This window comes from Lethenteron reissneri, unplaced genomic scaffold, assembly GCF_015708825.2.
Source record: "Lethenteron reissneri isolate LAM-NWPU_2019-01 unplaced genomic scaffold, ASM1570882v1 scaffold_78, whole genome shotgun sequence".
Lineage (NCBI taxonomy): Eukaryota > Metazoa > Chordata > Hyperoartia > Petromyzontiformes > Petromyzontidae > Lethenteron > Lethenteron reissneri.
The window spans coordinates 318,220-342,949 of NW_026892307.1; the positions used below are offsets into that span (position 1 = coordinate 318,220).

The 24,730-nt window shown below is 56.4% G+C and overlaps 1 protein-coding gene across 1 annotated transcript in view; it reads right to left on the reverse strand.

The window, feature by feature from the left end:
* LOC133340128 (amyloid-beta A4 protein-like) overlaps window positions 1–24,730 on the reverse strand; it is a 45,370-nt gene that overhangs the window by 11,749 nt on the left and 8,891 nt on the right. Inside the window, 9 exon segments of the mRNA XM_061548183.1 lie at window positions 5,895–5,997; window positions 6,269–6,331; window positions 6,333–6,398; window positions 7,676–7,837; window positions 8,373–8,686; window positions 12,990–13,291; window positions 14,096–14,376; window positions 15,863–15,975; window positions 18,801–18,993. Coding sequence (XP_061404167.1) covers window positions 5,895–5,997; window positions 6,269–6,331; window positions 6,333–6,398; window positions 7,676–7,837; window positions 8,373–8,686; window positions 12,990–13,291; window positions 14,096–14,376; window positions 15,863–15,975; window positions 18,801–18,993 — 1,597 coding nt within the window.

The following is a 24,730-nucleotide window of genomic DNA, read 5'->3' on the forward strand; positions in this document are numbered from 1 at the left end:
GCGGCCACGAAGACCGAATCGGTGGCCACGTTCGGGGGCCTACAACGCCCCGAACCCAAGAGGCAGGCACACTCCGAAGTGGGTGGCAACCGTGACAGGGCGTCAGCGTTCGTGTGGCGGACGCCCTTACGATATGTGGTGACAAAGTCGTAGTCCTGGAGAATCTCCAACCATCGGGACAACTGCCCCGATGGTTGTTGAACCCGCAGGGCGTACTGTAGAGCGGCATGATCTGTACGGACGGTGAAACGCCGACCGTACAGATACGGGCGGTACTGCTGAATGAAATAAACAATTGCCAATAATTCCCGACGGGTAACGCAGTACCGTTGTTCCGCCGGAGACAGTACTCGACTACCGTAAGCCACCACATGCTCTACGCCCCGATGAGCTGGGACAGCACGCCCCCAATGCCCGTGTTACTTGCGTCTGTATCGAGCAAGAAGGGTTGTGAGAAATCGGGGTAATTTAACGGTGGAGCCCCCACCAGGGCATTCCGGAGGGCGCGAAAAGCAGCCTCTTCCTCCGGCCCCAATGAAACCTGACCCCCTTGGACGTCAAGGCGTGCAATGGTTTCGCGATCGTAGCGAAGTCAGCCACAAACCGTCGGTAGTACGACGCGAAGCCAATGAAACTCCTGACCTCTCCCACCGAGGTGGGAGTTGGCCAGGAGCTGACGCATTCCGTTTTGGCGGGATCAGTGGATATCCCCGAGCGCCCCACAATGTGACCCAAATACCGCACCGATTCGCCGAGCAAATGGCACTTCTGCGGTTTAAATTTTAAATTGGCAGCCCGCATTTTGAGAAAAACAGCACGCAATCTCTGGAGGTGTTCATCGAACGATTTGCTAAAGACGATGACGTCGTCCAAGTAAATCAAACACGAATCCCATTGCAAGCCTGCCAAGACCAGTTCCATTAACCCCTGAAAAGTTGCTGGCGCGGAATGTAAGCCCATCGGCAAGCGGTTAAATTGGAAGAGGCCTTGCGGTGTACGGAAAGCCGTCTTAGGTTTGGATTCGTCATCCAGAGGAAGCTGCCAGAATCCAGAAAGTAAATCGAGGGTGGAAAAGAATCGCGCCCCCGCCAAGGCATCGAGCGACTCATCCATTCGAGGAAGCGGGTACGCATCTGCCACAGAAATTTTGTTCAATCGCCGAAAGTCGACACAAAACCGCAGTGAGCCGTCGTGTTTTTTCACCAAAACGATCGGCGCGCCCCACGGGCTGTTGGAAGGGGAAATGATATCGGCGGCTAGCATGTCATCAACAGCCGATTTGACATGATCCTTTTCGGCGGGACTCAACCGAAAGGAATTTTGGCGGATTGGCGCGCTGTCACCTGTGTCAATATGGTGTCGCAGCAATTTAGTACACCCAATATCAAATTTGTGTTGACTAAAAACGTCGGCAAATTCGTTCAGGAGAACTCGCAGCTGCGCACGCTGCGAGTCGGACAGGTCCACTGATCCCGCGCAAAGCGCATCCAGCCATCCATCATCACAGTCCGAATGCGGTCGCGACGGAGGATCGGTGCTTACCTGACCCACGAGTGGTTCCTCATAGGGTACCGGCGTTGCGTGTGCAAGCACGGTCCCTTGAGGAACCACGGCCGTTCGCGATCCGACATTAAGGACTGCAATGAAGGGGTCCCCATCCCCTTTCACTATGGTCTGAGCCGCTAGCAAATCGGGTCCATTGACCCCGGCCCGAGATGGTCCCAACAAGACTCCCCCGAATCCGCAACCCCTTCCGCAAACGGCCGACGCAACCTAAGAGGGACGAGCATCTGAGCCCCCGGGGGTACGCGCACAGTTTTTGTCACGAGCGCCTGCACGGTGGCAAATGCCCGACGCCCCGTGGTGGGCAAAGACAAAAATGTAACACGTCGGCCCGACGGGAGCTCGATGCACCCCTGGTCAATCAAGATACGAATGGGCATTTTGGCCAAGAAATCCGTCCCCAACAGGCACGGAACCGCGAGTGAGGAGGAAACCAAAACAGGCCCGGATAATTTACTGTCTCCAATGCAAATTTTGGCGCGGATTTGCCCAATAATGCCCAGCGAGCCCCCGTTAGCGGCATAGCATGGCACGTCAACGGGGAGCAAGGGACGACTTTGAACGGGAAGGATGTTATAAATCAAATCAGAGATAATGGTCGCCGATGCCCGTGTCAATTAAAATCCGCACCTCTACCCCATCAATGTGACCGACCACGACCGACGATCCCGCCGACGCTGCAACGACACGATGGGCGAGCGCCGACCACTGACCCGGTTGGAGCGCTCGCCGCATTTCAGAACAATCCGACGCAACGGCCGTCGATTTTTGAACCCTGTCCGTTTTAGCGCGCGAGTGTGTGTCGGATGTGTGCACGGGCCAAACGTGTGAGGTGTCACGACTCGCCGTATTTCTCTGCTGGAGCTTGGGTGGGGATGGCGCGGCGTCCTGGCGAGGTGTCGCCCCGCGCTGACGGGGAGCCCGGCACCCTGACGCAACGTGGCCTTGAAGGCCACAGTTGTAGCACCGTGTGAGCGCCCCAGATGGCCTGGGCTGCTCCTGGCGGCTCGGTCCGGTCCGAGCCTGTGGTGCCGCCGATCTCCATTCCCCCCGCCGCTCCACCCCGCAGACCTCCTCCGGTGGGAGGGTGGTGGCCGCCATGGCATGGCTGGTCACCCCCTTGGCGGCCTTGCGACGCAGGGACCGCAAGCCCCCGTGGATGTGGCGCGCGACCAGCAAGGACGACATCTCTGCGCCGTCTTGAGCCAAGACGGTGACGTTCAGCTCATCAGCGAGTAGTAGCAGCTTTTCAGCCACCATGGCGTCCACTCCCTCCTCGTCCATCCGCGGGAAAGCTGCCTTTGCCATGGCCAGGAGAGCCGTCCGGAAGGCCAGGGGCGATTCGTTGGCGCCCCGATGGCGATCGTGGAATAGCTGCCTGCAGTCCGAAGGCGGACCATAGACAGCTGACAGCAGCTGCAACGCCAAGTGCAGCGTGGCGCGCTTTTCCTTAGGCGCCGAGGTGAGAGTAGCCAGGGCGTCGTTGTCCAGCATCGCCGGCAGCGCGCGTAGTGCTTCGGCGTCCGTCCAGTTCGCCATCTCCTGATGAGCGATGAACCGTCTCCTGAAGCCGCCCCAGTCTCCGTCCGCGCCCACGAATTCTTTGAGAGGCGGCAGACGCTGCTGTAACGCGACGTCCGTGGCTGCGGATCGCGCTCCGTCGTCCCCAGCAGATGTTACAGTGTGGGCGGGCTGCGAGCATGGCATCGCCGGTCGCTCCGTTGTTGACGCGCTGGCCGGTGTTGATGATGTCACGGCTTGTGCTTGGCCCTCAGCAGTCACCTGACGCGGGCCGGCCCCGCCCTCTGCTCGCACTGTAGTGATGGCGGGAAATTTAACCGCGAGCCGCGTCGGGGTGGCGGGAAACGTCGCCGCGCGTCGGCTGCTGTCGTCGTCCCGCGCAGCCCCTCCAGCCCCCAGCCGCGTGATCTCCTCCAACGCGGCGGCCGCGGCGTAGAGCAGTTCCGCCAGGCGGGAGTGAGCCAGCCGGAGTCCCTCGGCCGACGCATCCCCCCCTTCCTGTCGTAGCAGCGCGGGCGTACTCGGCCCCGGCTGCTCCGATCCGACCCCGGCCATCTCTGGTGGTGATTCGGCCGTGGCGTCTTCTATCTCCGACTCCCTGGTACGTGTCGTCCCTCGTGTGTCCATCGTTGAACGTTTTACTTCTGACACCAGATGTAGTAAGTATTTAGGAGGCTTGACGACAGGGTCGGAGGCACACTTATTTATTACACCAACTTGTGCACAGTAACGGGTACACGCAGTACTTAAGGGGGTATCGTCCCCTTCACTTGTCTACAGGGATACACAACATCTAACCCCGCTAACCTACGCCCAAGTCCTCTACTACGGAGCTAGGGGAGGCTACCTATCCCAGCCCTGGTCAAGCTGGGATCCCGGCACCCTGAGTCTCCAGACCGGCTCGTCAGTCTGGGCTCTCGGGGCCACGCCACCGGCTTGCCCTGGCCGGCCCTTACAAGGACAGCGAGCCAGGGGAGCTCTGGGGCCTATTCTAGCTGGTCTTCCGTCTTCGCTGGTTAAAGCTGATCTCGACCTCGAGCCCTCCGGCTCACCACCCTTTATAGGACTCGGCCCCCGGGAGGGGCCCGTGGGGGATGCAGGTGCGGACGTCGGTGCGAGCACCTCCCCTGTGTACGGCCCTAACCCCGCCCATTGTGTTTGTTAGCCATCCGTGGCCATGCACAATTACACCTCTACCTCCGTGGCCATGCACAATTACACCTCTACACTACTACTGCTGTGTTACTACTACTGCTGTGTTACTACTACTGTGTTACTACTACTACTGTGTTACTACTACTACTGTGTTACTACTACTGCTGTGTTACTACTACTGCTGTGTTACTACTACTGCTGTGTTACTACTACTGCTGTGTTACTACTACTACTGTGTTACTACTACTACTGTGTTACTACTACTGTTACTACTACTACTACTGTTACTACTACTACTACTGTGTTACTACTACTGCTGTGTTACTACTACTACTGCTGTGTTACTACTACTACTGTGTTACTACTACTACTGCTGTGTTACTACTACTACTGCTGTGTTACTACTACTACTACTGTGTTACTACTACTGCTGTGTTACTACTACTACTGTGTTACTACTACTACTGTGTTACTACTACTACTGTGTTACTACTACTACTGTTACTACTACTGCTGTGTTACTACTACTGCTATGTTACTACTACTACTGCTGTGTTACTACTACTACTGCTGTGTCACTACTACTGTGTTACTACTACTACTGTGTTACTACTACTATTGTTACTACTACTACTGTGTTACTACTACTGCTGTGTTACTACTACTACTGTGTTACTACTACTGTGTTACTACTACTGTGTTACTACTACTACTGCTGTTACTACTACTACTGTGTTACTACTACTACTGTGTTACTACTACTGCTGTGTTACTACTACTACTTTGTTACTACTGTGTTACTACTACTACTGTGTTACTACTACTACTGTGTTACTACTACTACGTTACGACTACTACTACTGTGTTACTACTACTACTGTTACTACTACTGTGTTACTACTACTACTGCTGTGTTACTACTACTACTGTGTTACTACTACTATGTTACGACTACTACTACTACTGTTACTACTACTACTGTGTTACTACTACTACTGTGTTACTACTACTACTGTGTTACTACTACTACTGTGTTACTACTACTACTGTGTTACTACTGCTATGTTACGACTACTACTACTGTGTTACTACTACTACTGTTACTACTACTACTGTGTTACTACTACTACTGTGTTACTACTACTACTGCTGTGTTACTACTACTACTGTGTTACTACTACTACGTTACGACTACTACTACTGTGTTACTACTACTACTGTTACTACTACTACTGTGTTACTACTACTGTGTTACTACTACTACTGTGTTACTACTACTACTGTGTTACTACTACTACGTTACGACTACTACTACTGTGTTACTACTACTACGTTACGACTACTACTGTGTTACTACTACTACTGCTGTGTTACTACTACTACTGCTGTGTTACTACTACTACTGTGTTACTACTACTACTGTGTTACTACTACTACTGTGTTACTACTACTACTGTGTTACTACGACTATGTTACTACTACTACTGCTGTGTTACGACTACTACTGTGTTACTACTACTACGTTACGACTACTACTGTGTTACTACTACTACTGCTGTGTTACTACTACTACTGTGTTACTACGACTACGTTACTACTACTACTGCTGTGTTACTACTACTACTGTGCTACTACTACTACTGCTGTGTTACTACCGATCTGGCGCTGCATGTCGGAGGAGAGTGGTGGGAGGCGTCCCAGCAGCAGCGCCAGGGTCTGGTTGATTCGTTCGTCGATAGCCAACAGGTGAGCATCCACCTGGGCGGAGAGATTAGAGAGGAATTAGAGAGAGATTAGAGAGAGTTTAGAGAGAAATTGGAGAGAAATTGGAGAGAGATTAGGGAGAGTTTGGGGAGAGTATAGAGAGAGATTGGGGAGAGGCATTTTTTTGTGCCTCAAAGTTTGGAGGAAGTCGCCAACCCTGCACCCCCCCCCCTTCCCCTCCCTCCCCTCTCCTTCCCCTCCCCCCAGCCCCCTCCCCCCTCTCCCCCCCAGCCCCCTCCCCCCTCTCCCCCCACCAATCTCCCACCTGGGCCTTCATGGCCTGTGCCCTTGCGGGGTCGACGCTGGCCGTGTGCTGGAGGTGCCTCAGGGCTGTGCGTGCGGTCTTTGGACTCGGCTTTCAGGTAGTGCCGGAGAGCCTGCACCACGCGGTGTGGCTACACACACGGTGACACACACACACACGGTGACACACACACACACGGTGACACACACACACGGTGACACACACACACACGGTGACACACACACACACGGTGACACACACACACACGGTGACACACACACACACGGTGACACACACACAATGACACACACGGTGACACACACACACACGGTGACACACACACACACGGTGACACACACACACACGATGACACACACGGTGACACACACACGGTGACACACACGGTGACACACACACACACGGTGACACACACACGGTGACACACACACTCGGTGACACACACACACTCGGTGACACACACACTCGGTGACACACACACCACACGGTGACACACACACACACGGTGACACACACACACAGTGACACACACACACAGTGACACACACACAAACACCGTGACACACACACGGTGACACACACACACGGTGACACACGGTGACACACACGGGGACACACACACGGTGACACACACACACGGTGACACACACAGTGACAAACACACACGGTGACACACACACACGGTGACACACACACACAGTGACACACACCGTGACACACACGGTGACACACACACACGTGACACACACACACACGTGACACACACACACACGGTGACACACACACACAGAGACACATGGTGAGACACACACACACACAAATACACGTTGAGACACACGGACAACGTCTATGGGTCTCTGTGTGGTGAGTCCATGGATATCTGTGTGGTGAGTCTGTGGTCTCTGTGTGAGGAGTCTATAGGTCTCTGTGTGATGAGTCTGTGGATCTCTGTGTGGTGAGTCTGTGGGTCTCTGTGCGATGAGTCTATAGGTCTCTGTGTGATGAGTCTGTAGATCTCTGTGTGGTGAGTCTGTGGATCTCTGTGTGGTGAGTCTATGGGTCTCTGTGTGCGAGTCTATGGGTCTCTGTGTAATGAGTCTATGGGTCTCTGTGTGATGAGTCTATAGGTCTCTGTGTGGTGAGTCTATGGGTATCTGTGTGGTGAGTCTATAGGTCTCTGTGTGGTGAGTCTATGGGTATCTGTGTGGTGAGTCTATGGGTCTCTGTGTGATGAGTCTATAGGTCTCTGTGTGGTGAGTCTATGGGTCTCTGTGTGGTGAGTCGATAGGTATCTGTGTGGTGAAATTATGGGTCTCCGTGTGGTGAGTCTATGGGTCTCTGTGTGGTGAGTCTATGGGGATCTGTGTGGTAGTAATACTAGTAGTACTACTAGTAGGTGGTGGTGGCTACCCGCGTCTCGTGATCCCCCTGCACCGTGCCCAGCAGCTCCTCCAGTGCCGCCCTGCGGCGGTCGCTCAGCGCCTGCTGGGCGCGCCGCGCATGGCCCTGCAGCAGCAGCTGCCTGCGCTGGGCGTACGCACGGTCCATGCGGGACACCTCCAGCTGGAACCGCTTAACAACGGCAACAACAACAACCAGTCAACCACTCAACCAGTCAACCACTCAACCAACCACTCAACCAGTCAACCAGTCACCAGGCAACGGCTTGACGGATCGACTGGATGTGACCCCATTGCCCTGTCAAGGTGCCACTGTTGACTTGACCTGTAGCAACCCGGCACAGCTGGCTAGGCGACTCAACGCGCCCAACATGCCAGTGCGGTCGCCGCGGAGCCGACTCAACACCCCTGATGGGTCAGGTAGACGGGTCAATGTGTCAGTCGGGCAACGGATCAAAGATTAATAGATCAAAGATTCAATGTGTCAACAGGTAGACGGGTCAATGGGTCAACTGGTTAATGTGTCAACACCATTCACTCCACAGCAGAGAACCCCCCCCCACACTCCCCCCCCACACTCGCCCCCCCCCACATGCATCCCCCCACACACTCGCCCCCCCCCCCACATGCTCCCCCCACACACTCCCCCACGCTCGATGAGTCCCCCTCTCTCCCCCCACGCTCCCCCCCCCCACGCTCCCCCCCACCTGGATGAGGCCCCCTCTCTCCCCGGGGCTGCTCCCACGCTGCTCCCACGCTCTCATCGCCAGCCCCATCTCCTCCCTGTGACTCCGCTCAAGAGCTTCCTTGGCGGCGAGGAATCTACGATGCTCCCCCCCGGCCACCTCCTCCACCTCCTCCTCCTCCTCCTCCTTCACCTCCTCCTCCTTCACCTCCTCCTCCTCTTTTTCCTCGCCCCCCCCCAATATCTCTCCCTGCTCCCCCCCCTCCACGGCCGGAGGAGAGGAGGAGCGGGGGGCGGAGGAGGTGGTCGTGGGAGATGGGGAGATGGAACTGGCAGCTGCGGGGAGAGAGCGAGAGGGAGGGAGGAGAAAGAGGGGGTTGAGAAGGAGAGAGGGGGAGATAGAGAGGGAGGGGGAGAGGGAAGGAGGGAGAGAGGGGGAGAGGGGGAGAGAGGGAGGGGGAGAGGGGGAGGTTCATGGTTTGTGTGATAATATTTGGAAGCCGCTTGAACAATTTCTACAAACAGTAACCTTATTTATACGACACAGGCGGGGCTCTGGCCTTGCCGAATTTTCCAATATTCCAAATGATGCACAACCGGGGCACTACTCTACACCCCCGTGCCTCCTGCCCCAATATTTATATTTTTTCTCTTCAAGTATCCACAACAACAACAACCGCCATTCGCCATTAAGTGGCGGTGGATGTCAGTAGCCTCACAGTGCACTTAGCCTGGCACTGCCCAGTAGCAGCAGCGTCCTTCACGAGCTTCCTCCTCCACGGAAGCCGATCTTGACACCGCTGGTACCGGTCATCGGCAAGTCCACTCAGCTCCACGTCCTCCTGTACCACATCACTCCATCTCTTCTCCAGCCCGTGCTGCGCCCATTTAACCCCCTCGATTCGGCCGAGCAAACGCTGTTTAGGCATGCGGTGGCTGGGCATGCGGGCTACATGACCCAGCCAACGCAGCCTTGCCTGCCGGAGGAACTCACCGATGGGACTTTGCCCAGATCTTTCAAGGATTTGTGAGCTCCTCATACAATCCAGCCTGGTTAAACCCAGGATGGATCGTAGGCAGGCCAGCCTAAATGTTTCCAACCGGCGAAGATGCTCCATTAGGGGGGTCCACGTTTCGCAAGCGTAGAGAAGGGAGGGAATGACCGTGGCCGAGAAGACCTGAAGCTTCGTGCGGAGCGACAGACCAGGTAGCTTCCACACAGCGTTACGTAACCGATGAAAAGATATTGCCGCTCGACTGATTCGGAGTGAGACCTCTGCTGATAAACTGGAGCCGGTCATAAGCACACTGCCCAGGTATGGGAAACTTTCCACTCTCTCCACAACTGCCCCATCACCGATTGGGAGTTGTGGGGTTGGAGTGTCCAATGGTACAAAATACCCAGGCAGGTGCTTAGTTTTGGTGGGGCTGATGGTAAGGCCCCACCTCTTAGTGGCACGCTCCAGTCTCAGCAGCAGCGTCTCCAACTCCTCTTCTGAATGAGCAGCTATTACCAAATCATTGGCATACATAACGTGGTTGACCAATAGGGAGCCATCCCTTGATCGCACCCGGGCGTCCATCAGCCTCCCATTATATCTGTACCAAATGGAAATTCCCCCGGTACAGCTATTGAAGGCTTCACGAACTACGCAGTCGAAATAGATGTTAAATAATGTGGGAGCCAGAGGACATCCCTGTCGCACCCCAAGGTGTACAGGGACAGGCTCCGACTCCCGGCCACGTAGTTTTACCCGGGCCCGCTCACCATCATGAAGGTCCTTAATGATCGTGAGCAGAGGGTCAGGGACTCCGAAAGCACGAAGAACAACCCAGAGCCCAGGCCTACTGATGGTATCATAGGCCTTGACCAGGTCAATAAAGCAGAGATGTAGATCTTTTTGGAATTCCCTACACCTCTGCTGTAGCAGATGGACAGAAAATATGGCATCTGTGCAGGACCGCCCTTTCCTGAAACCGCATTGGGGCTCCGCAAGCCTCTCCTCAGCGTGCCTAGCAAGGCGATGTTGAATAATCCTTGCCAGGACCTTTCCTGGCACACTGAGGAGTGAGATGCCCCTGTAGTTGTTACAGTCTGTGCGGTCCCCCTTCTTAAAGAGGGGGACCACCAGGGCATCCTTCCAATCCTGCGGTACCCGTCCAGCGGTCCAGACTGTTGTTATGATGTCATATAGGGCAGTCTGTGCACAAACGCTACCCTCCCTCAGCATTTCGCTTGGGAGATCATCTTTGCCCGGTGCCTTTCCTGGTCTCAGACTCCGGATCGCCTTCAGTACTTCCTCAACAGCTGGCACCTCAGCCAGCCACTCACAGGGGGTGACATCTTCCAATATTTGAGGCACCGCAGCCTCAGCAGGGTTATCCCCACTTTGTGCCATTATGTTTTCCTGGCTGAGAGATTTTCCCTCCCCCAGGACTTCACAGAAATGCTCAGCAAATCTGAAAACCTGTTCCTGGGGGTCGGAGATTGGATAACCGTTTTTTTCCCCTAATGATGGTAATAGGTGTGGCGCTGCAGGTTACTTTTTTGATGGAGTTAAATAGTGATTTGTGATAGCGGGCCACTGAGGCAGACTCCATCTCTTCAGCAACCCCCGACCACCACCCATCCTTGCAGCGCCTTACGGCTCTCCGAACCTCCGAGCGAAGGCTGCGGTAAACCTCCTCATTCTCTGACGTGGGATGCTGTAGGCGATGAGAGTGGGCCTGTCGCTTTTTATCAATTAACCTGAACACCTCCTCTGTCAGCCAGGGTTTCTGGGGAGGTCTGGACCGCGTACCCAAAGCAGCCATTGCAGCTGAGTCACAGTCTTAAACCTCGCCCATTTACCCTCGACATCAGGTGGAGTGGGGGACGATGCCAACCCCAGCTGCAAGCGATGATGAAATTCTCGCTTGCAACTTTCATCAGCTAACTGAGACCAGGCCACTTTTGGTTGGAATTGGGTCCTGGGTGTACACCCACCACCGGAGTGGAAGAATGGCAGGCGCATCTTACAGATGACTAGTCGATGGTCAGAGGGCAGATCAGCTCCACAGTAGGTCCTGGTGTCAAGGACATGGGCTCGCATCCGCTGGTCCTTCACTATGTAGTCCAGCAGATGTTCTTGCTTGGACCCGGCATCCCGGCATGCATCCATGATGTTGTGTGGATGCGCCAATGCCGGAAGAGTGTGTTGGTAATTACAAGCCCATGGGTTGCACACAAATCTAGCAGCCTCCTACCGTTGTTATTGAGCTGATCTGGCCCATGCCTTCCAATCACTCCAGACCAGGTGCCAGCATCATGACCAACTCGGGCATTGAAGTCACCCAACAAGATGACTCTGTCCCGAGTGGCCACTTTAGCCAGCACCTGTGACAGGAGGTCATAGAAGGCATCCGACTCATCGGCTTTGCCTGCATCCCTCCACGGATGTTCGTCTTCGGTGGGGGCATAAGTAACCCACGACCACCACTCCTCGCCTCCGGTTGATGGGAAGGCGAACCCAAAGTATCCTGGGGCTTACAACTTCCCACACCTCACCGCCACGCTCCCACGCCCCCTTCATTCTTTTGTTCAGAAGAAGAGCCACACCCTGTTGTTTGGCAGTCTCCTGCTCCGAGTGGAGGACTGTACACCCCTCATGTGGCAGCCTCTCCTCCGCAGTGAGCGTTCGAACATTCAACCAATTGGGGTTTGGCCAGGAGACGTCATAGAAGCCTGTCACCCCGGGGCCTCTGGCACAAGCTTATATGTTACAAATTTATGTTTCATTCGTAGTTTAGTGGTAATGAATTGAGAGTGGAGGGGTTACCAGCCCCTCGCACCCGTCCAGAGCCCCCGTTTAGCCACTGTGGTGGTCGCAGACGCCATAAGGGGAGAGGCCTCTCCCCAGACACACACAGACACACACAGACACACAGCCATACAGACACACACAGACACACAGCCACACACACACAGCCACACAGACACACACATAGAGACACACACAGCCACACAGACATACACAGCCATATAAACACACAGACACACAGCCATACAAACAAACACAGTCACACAACCACACAGACACACAGCCACACACAGCCACACACAAACATACACAGACATACACAGACACACACAGCCACACAGCCATATAGACACACAGCCATACAGACACACACACTGACACAGCCAGAGAGAGACACAACACACACGAAGCTCCCCCGTATAGCCTCTAGAATGCAGAAGGCTACACTGAGTAGAGGTGTCTCTGTTTTATTATCTGTGTCCATCCAGCAGTGGAGTGAGCACGGCTGTGGAGGTCTCCCTCCCTCCCCTCCCTCCCCTCCCTCCCTCCCTCCCTCCCTCCTCCCTCCCCTCCCTCCCTCCCTCCCCTCCCTCCCTCCCTCCCTCCCCTCCCTCCCTCCCCTCCCTCCCTCCCTCCCTCCCTCCCCTCCCTCCCTCCCCTCCCTCCCTCCCCTCCCTCCCTCCCCCTCCCTCCCTCCCTCCCTCCTCCCCTCCTCCCCTCCCTCCCTCCCTCCCCTCCCTCCCCTCCCTCCCCTCCCTCCTCCCCCTCCCTCCCTCCCTCCCCTCCCTCCCTCCCTCCCTCCCTCCCTCCCCTCCCTCCCCTCCCTCCCTCCCTCTCACCCCACTCAGTGGTCGTGGTGACGGTGACTCCATCCTCCACCTCATCATCATCGTCGCCATCGTTGCCATCGTCGTCGCCATCGTTGCCGCCATCGTCGCCGCCATCGTCGTCGCCATCGTCGTCGCCATCATTGCCATCGTCGTCACCATCGTCGCCATCGTCATTGTCGCCATCATCGCCCCCCTCCTCCTCATCATCATCACCGTCACCGGCATCTTCGTCGCCATCATCGTCGCCAGCGTCGCCGTCGCCATTGGCGAGGGCAGGAGGAGGTGGAGAGTCGTCCACGGCGAGCTCCTCACTACGACGGGTGAGGAGAAGTGAGCAAGAGAGCCGGGCATACACCCACACTCACCCGCCCAGCCTGATAGTTGTTATCTATGTCACCTCACAACTCACACCCACTTAGCCTGGTAGTTGTTATCTGTGTGTCACAACTCACACCCACCCCGCCTGATAGTTGTTATCTGTGCCTCACAACTCACACCCACCCCGCCTGATAGTTGTTATCTGTGTCACAACTCACACCCACCCAGCCTGATAGTTGTTATCTGTGCCACACAACTCACACCCACTTAGCCTGGTAGTTGTTATCTGTGTGTCACAACTCACACCCACTTAGCCTGGTAGTTGTTATCTGTGCCACACAACTCACACCCACCTAGCCTGATAGTTGTTATCTGTGCCACACAACTCACACCCACCCAGCCTGATAGTTGTTATCTGTGCCTCACAACTCACACCCACCCCGCCTGATAGTTGTTATCTGTGTGTCACAACTCACACCCACCAAGCCTGATAGTTGTTATCTGTGCCACACAACTCACACCCACCCAGCCTGATAGTTGTTATCTGTGTGTCACAACTCACACCCACCCCACCTGGTAGTTGCTGTCTGTGCCACACAACTCACACCCACCCCGCCTGGTAGTTGTTATCTGTGTGTCACAACTCACACCCACCCAGCCTGGTAGTTGCTGTCTGTGCCACACAACTCACACCCACCCAGCCTGGTAGTTGATGTCTATGTCTCTCACTCACCCAGCCTGGTAGTTGCTATGTCTCTCACTCACCCAGCCTGGTAGTTGCTATGTCTCTCACTCACCCAGCCTGGTAGTTGCTGTCCGTGCCATGGCCGCCCTCCCACCAGTCGTACACCGGATCGATGGGCCGTAGCTCCTGAGAGGTGAATCCGACGTTGAGATTCCTATCCTCCTGCTCCTCTTCCTCCTGCTGCTGCCCTTCTGGCTGCTGCTGCTGCCCCTCATGGGCAGCTCGCTGGGGATCCAGAGGGCAGCAGACGAACTCCACACCACGGAAACGGTCGATGGCGCAGGGCAGCAGCATGCCGAAGTTGAGCAGACTGGAGTGCTGAGCCTCGCACGCCTACATGGGGGTGACACGGAGAGAGGTGGAGACATACAGAGAGAGACAGAGACAGACAGAGCGATATACAGAGAGAGACAGAGACTTACAGAGAGAGACAGAGCGATATACAGAGAGAGACAGAGAGACGGAGAGACACAGAGAGAGACAGAAACAGAGATATACAGAGATAGACAGAAACAGAGATATACAGAAAGATATGGGCAGTGCTAACGCTATGGTGCAGTGTTGAGTCTATGGTGCAGTGTTGAGTCTATGGTGCAGTGTTGAGTCTATGGTGCAGTGTTGAGTCTATGGGTAGTGTTGAGTCTATGGGCAGTGTTGAGTCTATGGGCAGTGTTGAGTCCATTGGGGCAGTGTTGAGTCTATGGTGCAGTGTTGAGTCTACGGTGCAGTGTTGAGTCTATGGTGCAGTGTTGAATCTATTGTGCAGTGTTGAATCTATTGTGCAGTGTTGAGTCTATGGGCAGTGTTGAGTCTATGGTGCAGTGTTGAGTCCATTGGTGCAGTGTTGAGTCTATGGGCAGTGTTGAGTCTATGGTGCAGTGTTGAGTCTATGGTGCAGTGTTGAGTCTATGGTGCAGTGTTGAGTCTATGGGCAGTGTTGAGTCTATGGTGCAGTGTTGAGTCTATGGTGCAGTGTTGAGTCCATTGGGGCAGTGTTGAGTCTATGGTGCAGTGTTGAGTCTATGGTGCAGTGTTGAGTCCATGGTGCAGTGTTGAGTCTATGGGGCAGTGTTAAGTCTATGGTCTAGTGCTGAGTCTATGGTGCAGTGCTGAGTCTATGGTGCAGTGTTGAGTCCATTGGTGCAGTGTTGAGTCTATGGGCAGTGTTGAGTCTATGGTGCAGTGCTGAGTCTATGGTGCAGTGTTGAGTCTATGGTGCAGTGTTGAGTCTATGGGCAGTGTTGAGTCTATGGGCAGTGTTGAGTCTATGGTGCAGTGTTGAGTCCATTGGGGCAGTGTTGAGTCTATGGTGCAGTGTTGAGTCTATGGTGCAGTGTTGAGTCTATGGTGCAGTGTTGAATCTATTGTGCAGTGTTGAGTCTATGGGCAGTGTTGAGTCTATGGGCAGTGTTGAGTCCATTGGGGTAGTGTTGAGTCTATGGTCTAGTGCTGAGTCTATGGTGCAGTGCTGAGTCTATGGTGCAGTGTTGAGTCTATGGTGCAGTGTTGAGTCTATGGGCAGTGTTGAGTCTATGGGCAGTGTTGAGTCTATGGGCAGTGTTGAGTCTATGGTGCAGTGTTGAGTCTATGGGCAGTGTTGAGTCTATGGTGCAGTGTTGAGTCCATTGGGGCAGTGTTGAGTCTATGGTCTAGTGCTGAGTCTATGGTGCAGTGTTGAGACTATGTTGCAGTGTTGAGTCTATGGGCAGTGTTAAGTCTATGGGCAGTGTTAAGTCTATGGTGCAGTGTTGAGTCTATGGGCAGTGTTGAGCCACTCACTCCCAGTGGCACACAGAGTAACACAAGCACTGACACACACCTCCTTGGCAGTGCTGTGCCAGTGCAGATGAGTCTCACACTCCTCCATCTTCTCCTTGTGCAGGAAGTGGCACTTCTCTGGTACGAGGAGGGCGTCACTCTTGAACTCTCCGACTGTGCAGTGACACACAGTCACACACAGTTACACACAGTGACAAAGATCCCCCGTATAGCCTTAACAGGCAAGTGCTGTTAGCGAGCACCTATGAAGGCTGGAACGGTACACGAGGGGGTGGGTGGCCAGCACCACGCCCGACCGCCTTTGTCTCCCCAGTGGCGATGTTTACACACCGCACCGGGTACTCATTTCAGGCTGAGTCGACCTAGGGGAGGCCCAGGACCGGTTCAGATAATCGTCACTGGCGGTGTTGGCCGTGAGCGGGAATCGAACCCGGGTCGCCAGGTTCATAGCGCAGCGCGCTAACCGCTGCACTACCGCTCCCCACAGTGACACACACAGTGACACACACAGTGACACACACAGTGACACATGCAGTGACACACAGTGACACAGTCACACACAGTGACAGTCACACACATGATGACACACACAGTGACAGTCACACACACGATGACACACACAGTGACAGTCACACACACGGTGACACACACAGTGACAGTCACACACACGGTGACACAGAGTGACAGTCACACACACGGTGACACAGTGACAGTCACGCACACAGTGACACAGTCACACACACGGTGACACACACAGTGAGAATCACACACACGGTGATACAGTCCCACACACGGTGACACACACAGTGAGAATCACACACACGGTGACACAGTCACACACACGGTGACACACACAGTGACAGTCACACACACGCTGACACACGGTGATACAGTCACACACACGGTCACACAGTGACACAGTCACACACACGGTGACACAGTGACACAGTCACACACAGGGTGACACACAGTGACACAGTCACACACATGGTGACACAGTCACACACAGGGTGACACACAGTGACACAGTCACACACACACAGTGACACAGTCACACAGGGTGACAGTCACACACACACGGTGACACAAACAGTGACACAGTCACACACAGGGTGACACAAACAGTGACACAGTCACACAGGGTGACACACACACACAGGGTGACACACACAGTGACAGTCACACACGGTGACACACAGTGACAGTCACACACAGGGTGACACAGTCACACACACACGGTGACACAGTCACGCACAGGGTGACACACAGTGACACACAGTGATAGTCACACACACGGTGACAGTCACACACACGGTGACACGCACGGTGACAGTCACACACACGGTGACGCGCATAGTGACAGTCACACACACGGTGACACAGTGACAGTCACACACACGGTGAGACACAGTGACAGTCACACACACAGTGACACACACAGTGACACAGTCACACACACGGTGACACACACAGTGACAGTCACACGCACGGTGACACACGGTGATACAGTCACACACACGGTGACACACAGTGACACAGTCACACACGGTGACACACAGTGACACAGTCACACACACGGTGACACAAACAGTGACACAGTCACACACAGGGTGACACAAACAGTGACACAGTCACACACAGGGTGACACAAACAGTGACACAGTCACACACAGGGTGACACAAACAGTGACACAGTCACACACAGGGTGACACAAACAATGACACAGTCACACACAGGGTGACACAAACAGTGACACAGTCACACACAGGGTGACACACACAGTGACAGTCACACACGGTGACACACAGTGATAGTCACACACAGGGTGCCACAGTCACACACACACGGTGACACAGTCACGCACAGGGTGATACACAGTGACACACGGTGATACAGTCACACACACGGTGACAGTCACACACACGGTGACACGCACAGTGACAGTCACACACACGGTGACACGCACAGTGACAGTCACACACACGGTGACAGTCACACACACAGTGACACGCACAGTGACAGTCACACACACGGTGACACGCACAGTGACAGTCACACACACGGTGACACGCACAGTGACAGTCACACACACGGTGACAGTCACACACACGGTGACACGCACAGTGACAGTCACACACACGGTGACACGCACAGTGACAGTCACACACACGGTGACACGCACAGTGACAGTCACACACACGGTGACACACAGTGACAGTCACACACACAGTGACACACACAGTGACAGTCACACACACGGTGACACATGGTGATACAGTCACACACACGGTGACACACAGTGACACAGTCACACACAGGGTGACACACACAGTGACACAGTTACACACACGGTGACACAGTCACACACAGGGTGACACACAGTGACAGTCACACACACAGTGACACAGTTACACACAGGGTGACACACACAGTGAGTCACACACGGTAACACAGTGACAGTCACACACAGGGTGACACAGTCACACACACACGGTGACACACGGTGACACACGGTGATACAGTCACACACACGGTGACACACACAGTGACATAGTCACACACACACGGTGACACACACAGTGACACAGTCACACACACACACAGTGACACAGTCACACACACACACGGTGACACAGTGACACGCAGTGAAAAAGTTACACAGTCACACAAAGTGACACACAGTGAGTCACACAAAGTGACACAGTGCCACAGTCACACAACAACCGGCATGATGTCACCACGGCGCTTGTGTCAGGCTAGGTGCGTCACTCCCCCCGCGTCTCTCTCCCTGTATGTGTCCCTTTCTCTCGCTCTCCCCGTGTCTCTCTCCCCGTGTCTCTCTCTCTGTATGTGTCCCTTTCTCTCTCTCTTCCCGTGTCTCTCCCCGTGTATGTGTCCCTTTCTCTCTCTTTCCTCGTGTCTCTCCCCGTGTCTCTCTCCCTGTATGTGTCCCTCTCTCCCTCCTAGTGTCTCTTACCTAGGCAGCGGTACGGCACCACGACGTGAGGGTGACCCCTGCACTGCCCCGTGCTGGCAGAGTCTCCCCTCTCTCCTCCCCTCTCTCCTGCTCCGCTCCTCTTCCCGTGGGCTCTGTCTCTCCGGCACCAGCCTCCGATAGTCACCGGGGAGTTCCCCTCCACCACATTTCGCACCTGGAGCTCCGGATACACCTGGGAGGGAAAGTGGGTGGATGATTGGGTGAGGGGCTAGGTGAGCAGCTAGGTGAGTGGCTAGGTGAGTGGGTGAGTGGCTAGGTGAGTGGCTAGGTGAGTGGCTAGGTGAGTGGCTAGGTGAGTGGCTAGGTGAGTGGCTAGGTGAGTGGCTAGGTGAGTGGCTAGGTGAGTGGCTAGGTGAGCGGCTAGGTGAGCGGCTAGGTGAGCGGCTAGGTGAGCGAGTGGCTAGGTGAGTGGCTAGGTGAGTGGCTAGGTGAGCGGCTAGGTGAGCGGCTAGGTGAGCGGCTAGGTGAGCGGCTAGGTGAGCGGCTAGGTGAGCGGCTAGGTGAGCGGCTAGGTGAGCGGCTAGGTGAGCGGCTAGGTGAGTGGCTAGGTGAGTGGCTAGGTGAGCGGCTAGGTGAGCGGCTAGGTGAGCGGCTAGGTGAGCGGCTAGGTGAGCGGCTAGGTGAGCGGCTAGGTGAGCGGCTAGGTGAGCGGCTAGGTGAGCGGCTAGGTGAGTGGCTAGGTGAGTGGCTAGGTGAGCGGCTAGGCGAGCGGCTAGGTGAGTGGCTAGGTGAGTGGCTAGGTGAGCGAGTAGCTAGGCGAGTGGCTAGGCGAGTGGCTAGGCGAGTGGCTAGGTGAGTGGCTAGGTGAGCGAGTGGCTAGGTGAGTGGCTAGGTGAGTGGCTAGGTGAGTGGCTAAGTGAGTGGCTAGGTGAGTGGCTAGGTGAGTGGCTAGATGAGTGGCTAGGTGAGTGGCTAGGTGAGTGGCTAGGTGAGTGGCTAGGTGAGTGGCTAGGTGAGTGGCTAGGTGAGTGGCTAGGTGAGCGGCTAGGCGAGTGGCTAGGTGAGTGGCTAGGTGAGTGGCTAGGTGAGTGGCTAGGTGAGTGGCTAGGTGAGCGGCTAGGTGAGCGGCTAGGTGAGTGGCTAGGTGAGTGGCTAGGTGAGCGGCTAGGTGAGGGGCTAGGTGAGTGGCTAGGTGAGTGGCTAGGTGAGCGGCTAGGTGAGTGGCTAGGTGAGCGGCTAGGTGAGTGGCTAGGTGAGCGGCTAGGTGAGTGGCTAGGTGAGTGGCTAGGTGAGCGGCTAGGTGAGCGGCTAGGTGAGCGAGTGGCTAGGTGAGTGGCTAGGTGAGTGGCTAGGTGAGTGGCTAGGTGAGTGGCTAGGTGAGCGGCTAGGTGAGTGGCTAGGTGAGTGGCTAGGTGAGTGGCTAGGCGAGTGGCTAGGCGAGTGGCTAGGTGAGCGGCTAGGTGAGCGGCTAGGTGAGCGGCTAGGTGAGCGGCTAGGTGAGCGGCTAGGTGAGCGGCTAGGTGAGCGGCTAGGTGAGTGGCTAGGTGAGTGGCTAGGTGAGTGGCTAGGTGAGCGAGTGGCTAGGTGAGTGGCTAGGTGAGTGGCTAGGTAAGCGAGTGGCTAGGTGAGTGGCTAGGTGAGCGGCTAGGTGAGTGGCTAGGTGAGCGGCTAGGTGAGCAGCTAGGTGAGCGGCTAGGTGAGTGGCTAGGTGAGTGGCTAGGTGAGTGGCTAGGTGAGTGGCTAGGTGAGTGGCTAGGTGAGCGGCTAGGCGAGTGGCTAGGTGAGTGGCTAGGTGAGTGGCTAGGTGAGTGGCTAGGTGAGTGGCTAGGTGAGCGAGTGGCTAGGTGAGTGGCTAGGTGAGTGGCTAGGTGAGCGGCTAGGTGAGCAGCTAGGTGAGTGGCTAGGTGAGTGGCTAGGTGAGTGGCTAGGTGAGTGGCTAGATGAGTGGCTAGGTGAGTGGCTAGGTGAGTGGCTAGGTGAGTGGCTAGGTGAGCGGCTAGGCGAGCGGCTAGGCGAGCGGCTAGGCGAGTGGCTAGGCGAGTGGCTAGGCGAGTGGCTAGGTGAGCGGCTAGGTGAGCGGCTAGGTGAGCGGCTAGGTGAGCGGCTAGGTGAGCGGCTAGGTGAGCGGCTAGGTGAGTGGCTAGGTGAGTGGCTAGGTGAGTGGCTAGGTGAGTGGCTAGGTGAGTGGCTAGGTGAATGGCTAGGTGAGTGGCTAGGTGAGTGGCTAGGTGAGTGGCTAGGTGAGTGGCTAGGTGAGTGGCTAGGTGAGTGGCTAGGTGAGCGGCTAGGTGAGCGGCTAGGTGAGCGGCTAGGTGAGCGGCTAGGTGAGCGGCTAGGTGAGCGGCTAGGTGAGCAAGTGGCTAGGTGAGTGGCTAGGTGAGTGACTAGGTGAGTGGCTAGGTGAGCGGCTAGGTGAGCGAGTGGCTAGATGAGTGGCTAGGTGAGTGGCTAGGTGAGTGGCTAGGTGAGTGGCTAGGTGAGCGAGTGGCTAGGTGAGTGGCTAGGTGAGTGGCTAGGTGAGCGAGTGGCTAGGTGAGTGGCTAGGTGAGCGGCTAGGTGAGTGGCTAGGTGAGCGGCTAGGTGAGCAGCTAGGTGAGCGAGCGGCTAGGTGAGTGGCTAGGTGAGTGGCTAGGTGAGCGGCTAGGTGAGTGGCTAGGTGAGTGGCTAGGTGAGCGGCTAGGTGAGTGGCTAGGTGAGCGGCTAGGTGAGCGGCTAGGCGAGCGGCTAGGTGAGTGGCTGGGTGAGTGGCTAGGTGAGTGGCTGGGTGAGTGAGTGGCTAGGTGAGTGGCTAGGTGAGCGGCTAGGTGAGCAGCTAGGTGAGCGAGTGGCTAGGTGAGTGGCTAGGTGAGTGGCTAGGTGAGTGGCTAGGTGAGCGAGTGGCTAGGTGAGTGGCTAGGTGAGTGGCTAGGTGAGTGGCTAGGTGAGCGGCTAGGTGAGCGGCTAGGTGAGCGGCTAGGTGAGCGAGTGGCTAGCTGAGTGGCTAGGTGAGTGGCTAGGTGAGCGGCTAGGTGAGCGGCTAGGTGAGCGGCTAGGTGAGCGGCTAGGTGAGCGGCTAGGTGAGCGGCTAGGTGAGCGGCTGGGTGAGTGGCTGGGTGAGTGGCTAGGTGAGTGGCTGGGTGAGTGGCTAGGTGAGCGGCTAGGTGAGTGGCTAGGTGAGTGGCTAGGTGAGTGGCTAGGTGAGTGGCTGGGTGAGTGGCTAGGTGAGCGAGTGGCTAGGTGAGTGGCTAGGTGAGTGGCGAGGTGAGCGGCTAGGTGAGTGGCTAGGTGAGTGGCTGGGTGAGTGGCTAGGTGAGTGGCTGGGTGAGTGGCTAGGTGAGCGAGTGGCTAGGTGAGTGGCTAGGTGAGTGGCTAGGTGAGTGGCTGGGTGAGTAGGTGAGTGGGTGAGTGGGTGAGTGGCTAGGTGAGCGGCTAGGCGAGTGGCCAGGTGAGTAGGTGAGTGGGTGAATGGCTAGGTGAGCGGCTAGGCGAGTGGCCGGGTGAGTGGGTGAGTGAGTGGCTGGGTAGTGGCTGGGTGAGCGAGTAGCTGAGTGGCTAGGTGAGTGGCTAGGTGAGCGGCTAGGTGAGCGGCTAGGTGAGCGGCTAGGTGAGCGGCTAGGTGAGCGGCTCGGTGAGCGGCTCGGTGAGCGGCTAGGTGAGCGGCTAGGTGAGTGGCTAGGTGAGTGGCTAGGTGAGCGGCTAGGTGAGCGGCTAGGTGAGCGGCTAGGTGAGCGGCTAGGTGAGCGGCTAGGTGAGTGGCTAGGTGAGTGGCTAGGTGAGTGGCTAGGTGAGTGGCTAGGTGAGTGGCTAGGTGAGCGGCTAGGTGAGCGGCTAGGTGAGCGGCTAGGTGAGTGGCTAGGTGAGCGAGTGGCTAGGTGAGTGGCTAGGTGAGCGAGTAGCTGAGTGGCTAGGTGATTGGCTAGGTGAGTGGCTAGGTGAGTGGCTAGGTGAGTGGCTAGGTGAGTGGCTAGGTGAGTGGCTAGGTGAGTGGCTAGGTGAGCGAGTAGCTGAGTGGCTAGGTGAGTGGCTAGATGAGTGGCTAGGTGAGTGGCTAGGTGAGTGGCTAGGTGAGCGAGTGGCTAGGTGAGTGGCTAGGTGAGTGGCTAGGTGAGTGGCTAGGTGAGTGGCTAGGTGAGCGAGCGGCTAGGTGAGTGGCTAGGTGAGCGGCTAGGTGAGTGGCTAGGTGAGTGGCTAGGTGAGTGGCTAGGTGAGTGGCTAGGTGAGTGGCTAGGTGAGCGGCTAGGTGAGCGAGTGGCTAGGTGAGTGGCTAGGTGAGTGGCTGAGTGGCTGGGTGAGTAGGTGAGTGGGTGAGTGGCTAGGTGAGCGGCTAGGCGAGTGGCCGGTGTGAGCGGGTGAGTGAGTGGCTAGGTGAGTGGCTGGGTGAGCGAGTAGCTGAGTGGCTAGGTGAGCGGCTAGGTGAGCGGCTAGGTGAGCGGCTAGGTGAGCGGCTAGGTGAGCGGCTAGGTGAGCGGCTCGGTGAGCGGCTAGGTGAGCGGCTAGGTGAGCGAGTAGCTGAGCGGCTAGGTGAGCGGCTAGGTGAGCGGCTAGGTGAGCGGCTAGGTGAGCGGCTAGGTGAGCGGCTAGGTGAGCGGCTAGGTGAGCGGCTAGGTGAGCGGCTAGGTGAGCGGCTAGGTGAGCGGCTAGGTGAGCGGCTAGGTGAGCGGCTAGGTGAGCGGCTAGGTGAGCGGCTAGGTGAGCGGCTAGGTGAGCGGCTAGGTGAGCTGGCTAGGTGAGTGGCTAGGTGAGTGGCTAGTGAGTGGCTAGGTGAGTGGCTAGGTGAGCGGCTAGGTGAGCGGCTAGGTGAGTGGCTAGGTGAGTGGCTAAGTGAGTGGCTAGGTGAGTGGCTAGGTGAGCGGCTAGGTGAGCGGCTAGGTGAGCGGCTAGGTGAGCGGCTAGGTGAGCGGCTAGGTGAGCGAGTGGCTAGGTGAGTGGCTAGGTGAGCGAGTAGCTGAGTGGCTAGGTGAGTGGCTAGGTGAGTGGCTAGGTGAGTGGCTAGGTGAGTGGCTAGGTGAGTGGCTAGGTGAGCGAGTGGCTAGGTGAGTGGCTAGGTGAGCGAGTAGCTGAGTGGCAAGGTGAGTGGCTAGGTGAGTGGCTAGGTGAGTGGCTAGGTGAGCGAGTGGCTAGGTGAGTGGCTAGGTGAGTGGCTAGGTGAGTGGCTAGGTGAGTGGCTAGGTGAGTGGCTAGGTGAGTGGCTAGGTGAGTGGCTAGGTGAGTGGCTAGGTGAGCGAGCGGCTAGGTGAGTGGCTAGGTGAGCGGCTAGGTGAGTGGCTAGGTGAGTGGCTAGGTGAGTGGCTAGGTGAGCGGCTAGGTGAGCGAGTGGCTAGGTGAGTGGCTGAGTGGCTGGGTGAGTAGGTGAGTGGGTGAGTGGCTAGGTGAGCGGCTAGGCGAGTGGCTAGGTGAGTGGCTGGGTGAGTGGCTGGGTGAGTGGCTAGGTGAGTGGCTGGGTGAGTGGCTAGGTGAGCGGCTAGGTGAGTGGCTAGGTGAGTGGCTAGGTGAGTGGCTAGGTGAGTGGCTGGGTGAGTGGCTAGGTGAGCGAGTGGCTAGGTGAGTGGCTAGGTGAGTGGCTAGGTGAGCGGCTAGGTGAGTGGCTAGGTGAGTGGCTGGGTGAGTGGCTAGGTGAGTGGCTGGGTGAGTGGCTAGGTGAGCGAGTGGCTAGGTGAGTGGCTAGGTGAGTGGCTAGGTGAGTGGCTGGGTGAGTAGGTGAGTGGGTGAGTGGCTAGGTGAGCGGCTAGGCGAGTGGCCAGGTGAGTAGGTGAGTGGGTGAATGGCTAGGTGAGCGGCTAGGCGAGTGGCCGGGTGAGTGGGTGAGTGAGTGGCTGGGTGAGTGGCTGGGTGAGCGAGTAGCTGAGTGGCTAGGTGAGTGGCTAGGTGAGCGGCTAGGTGAGCGGCTAGGTGAGCGGCTAGGTGAGCGGCTAGGTGAGCGGCTAGGTGAGCGGCTCGGTGAGCGGCTAGGTGAGCGGCTAGGTGAGCGGCTAGGTGAGTGGCTAGGTGAG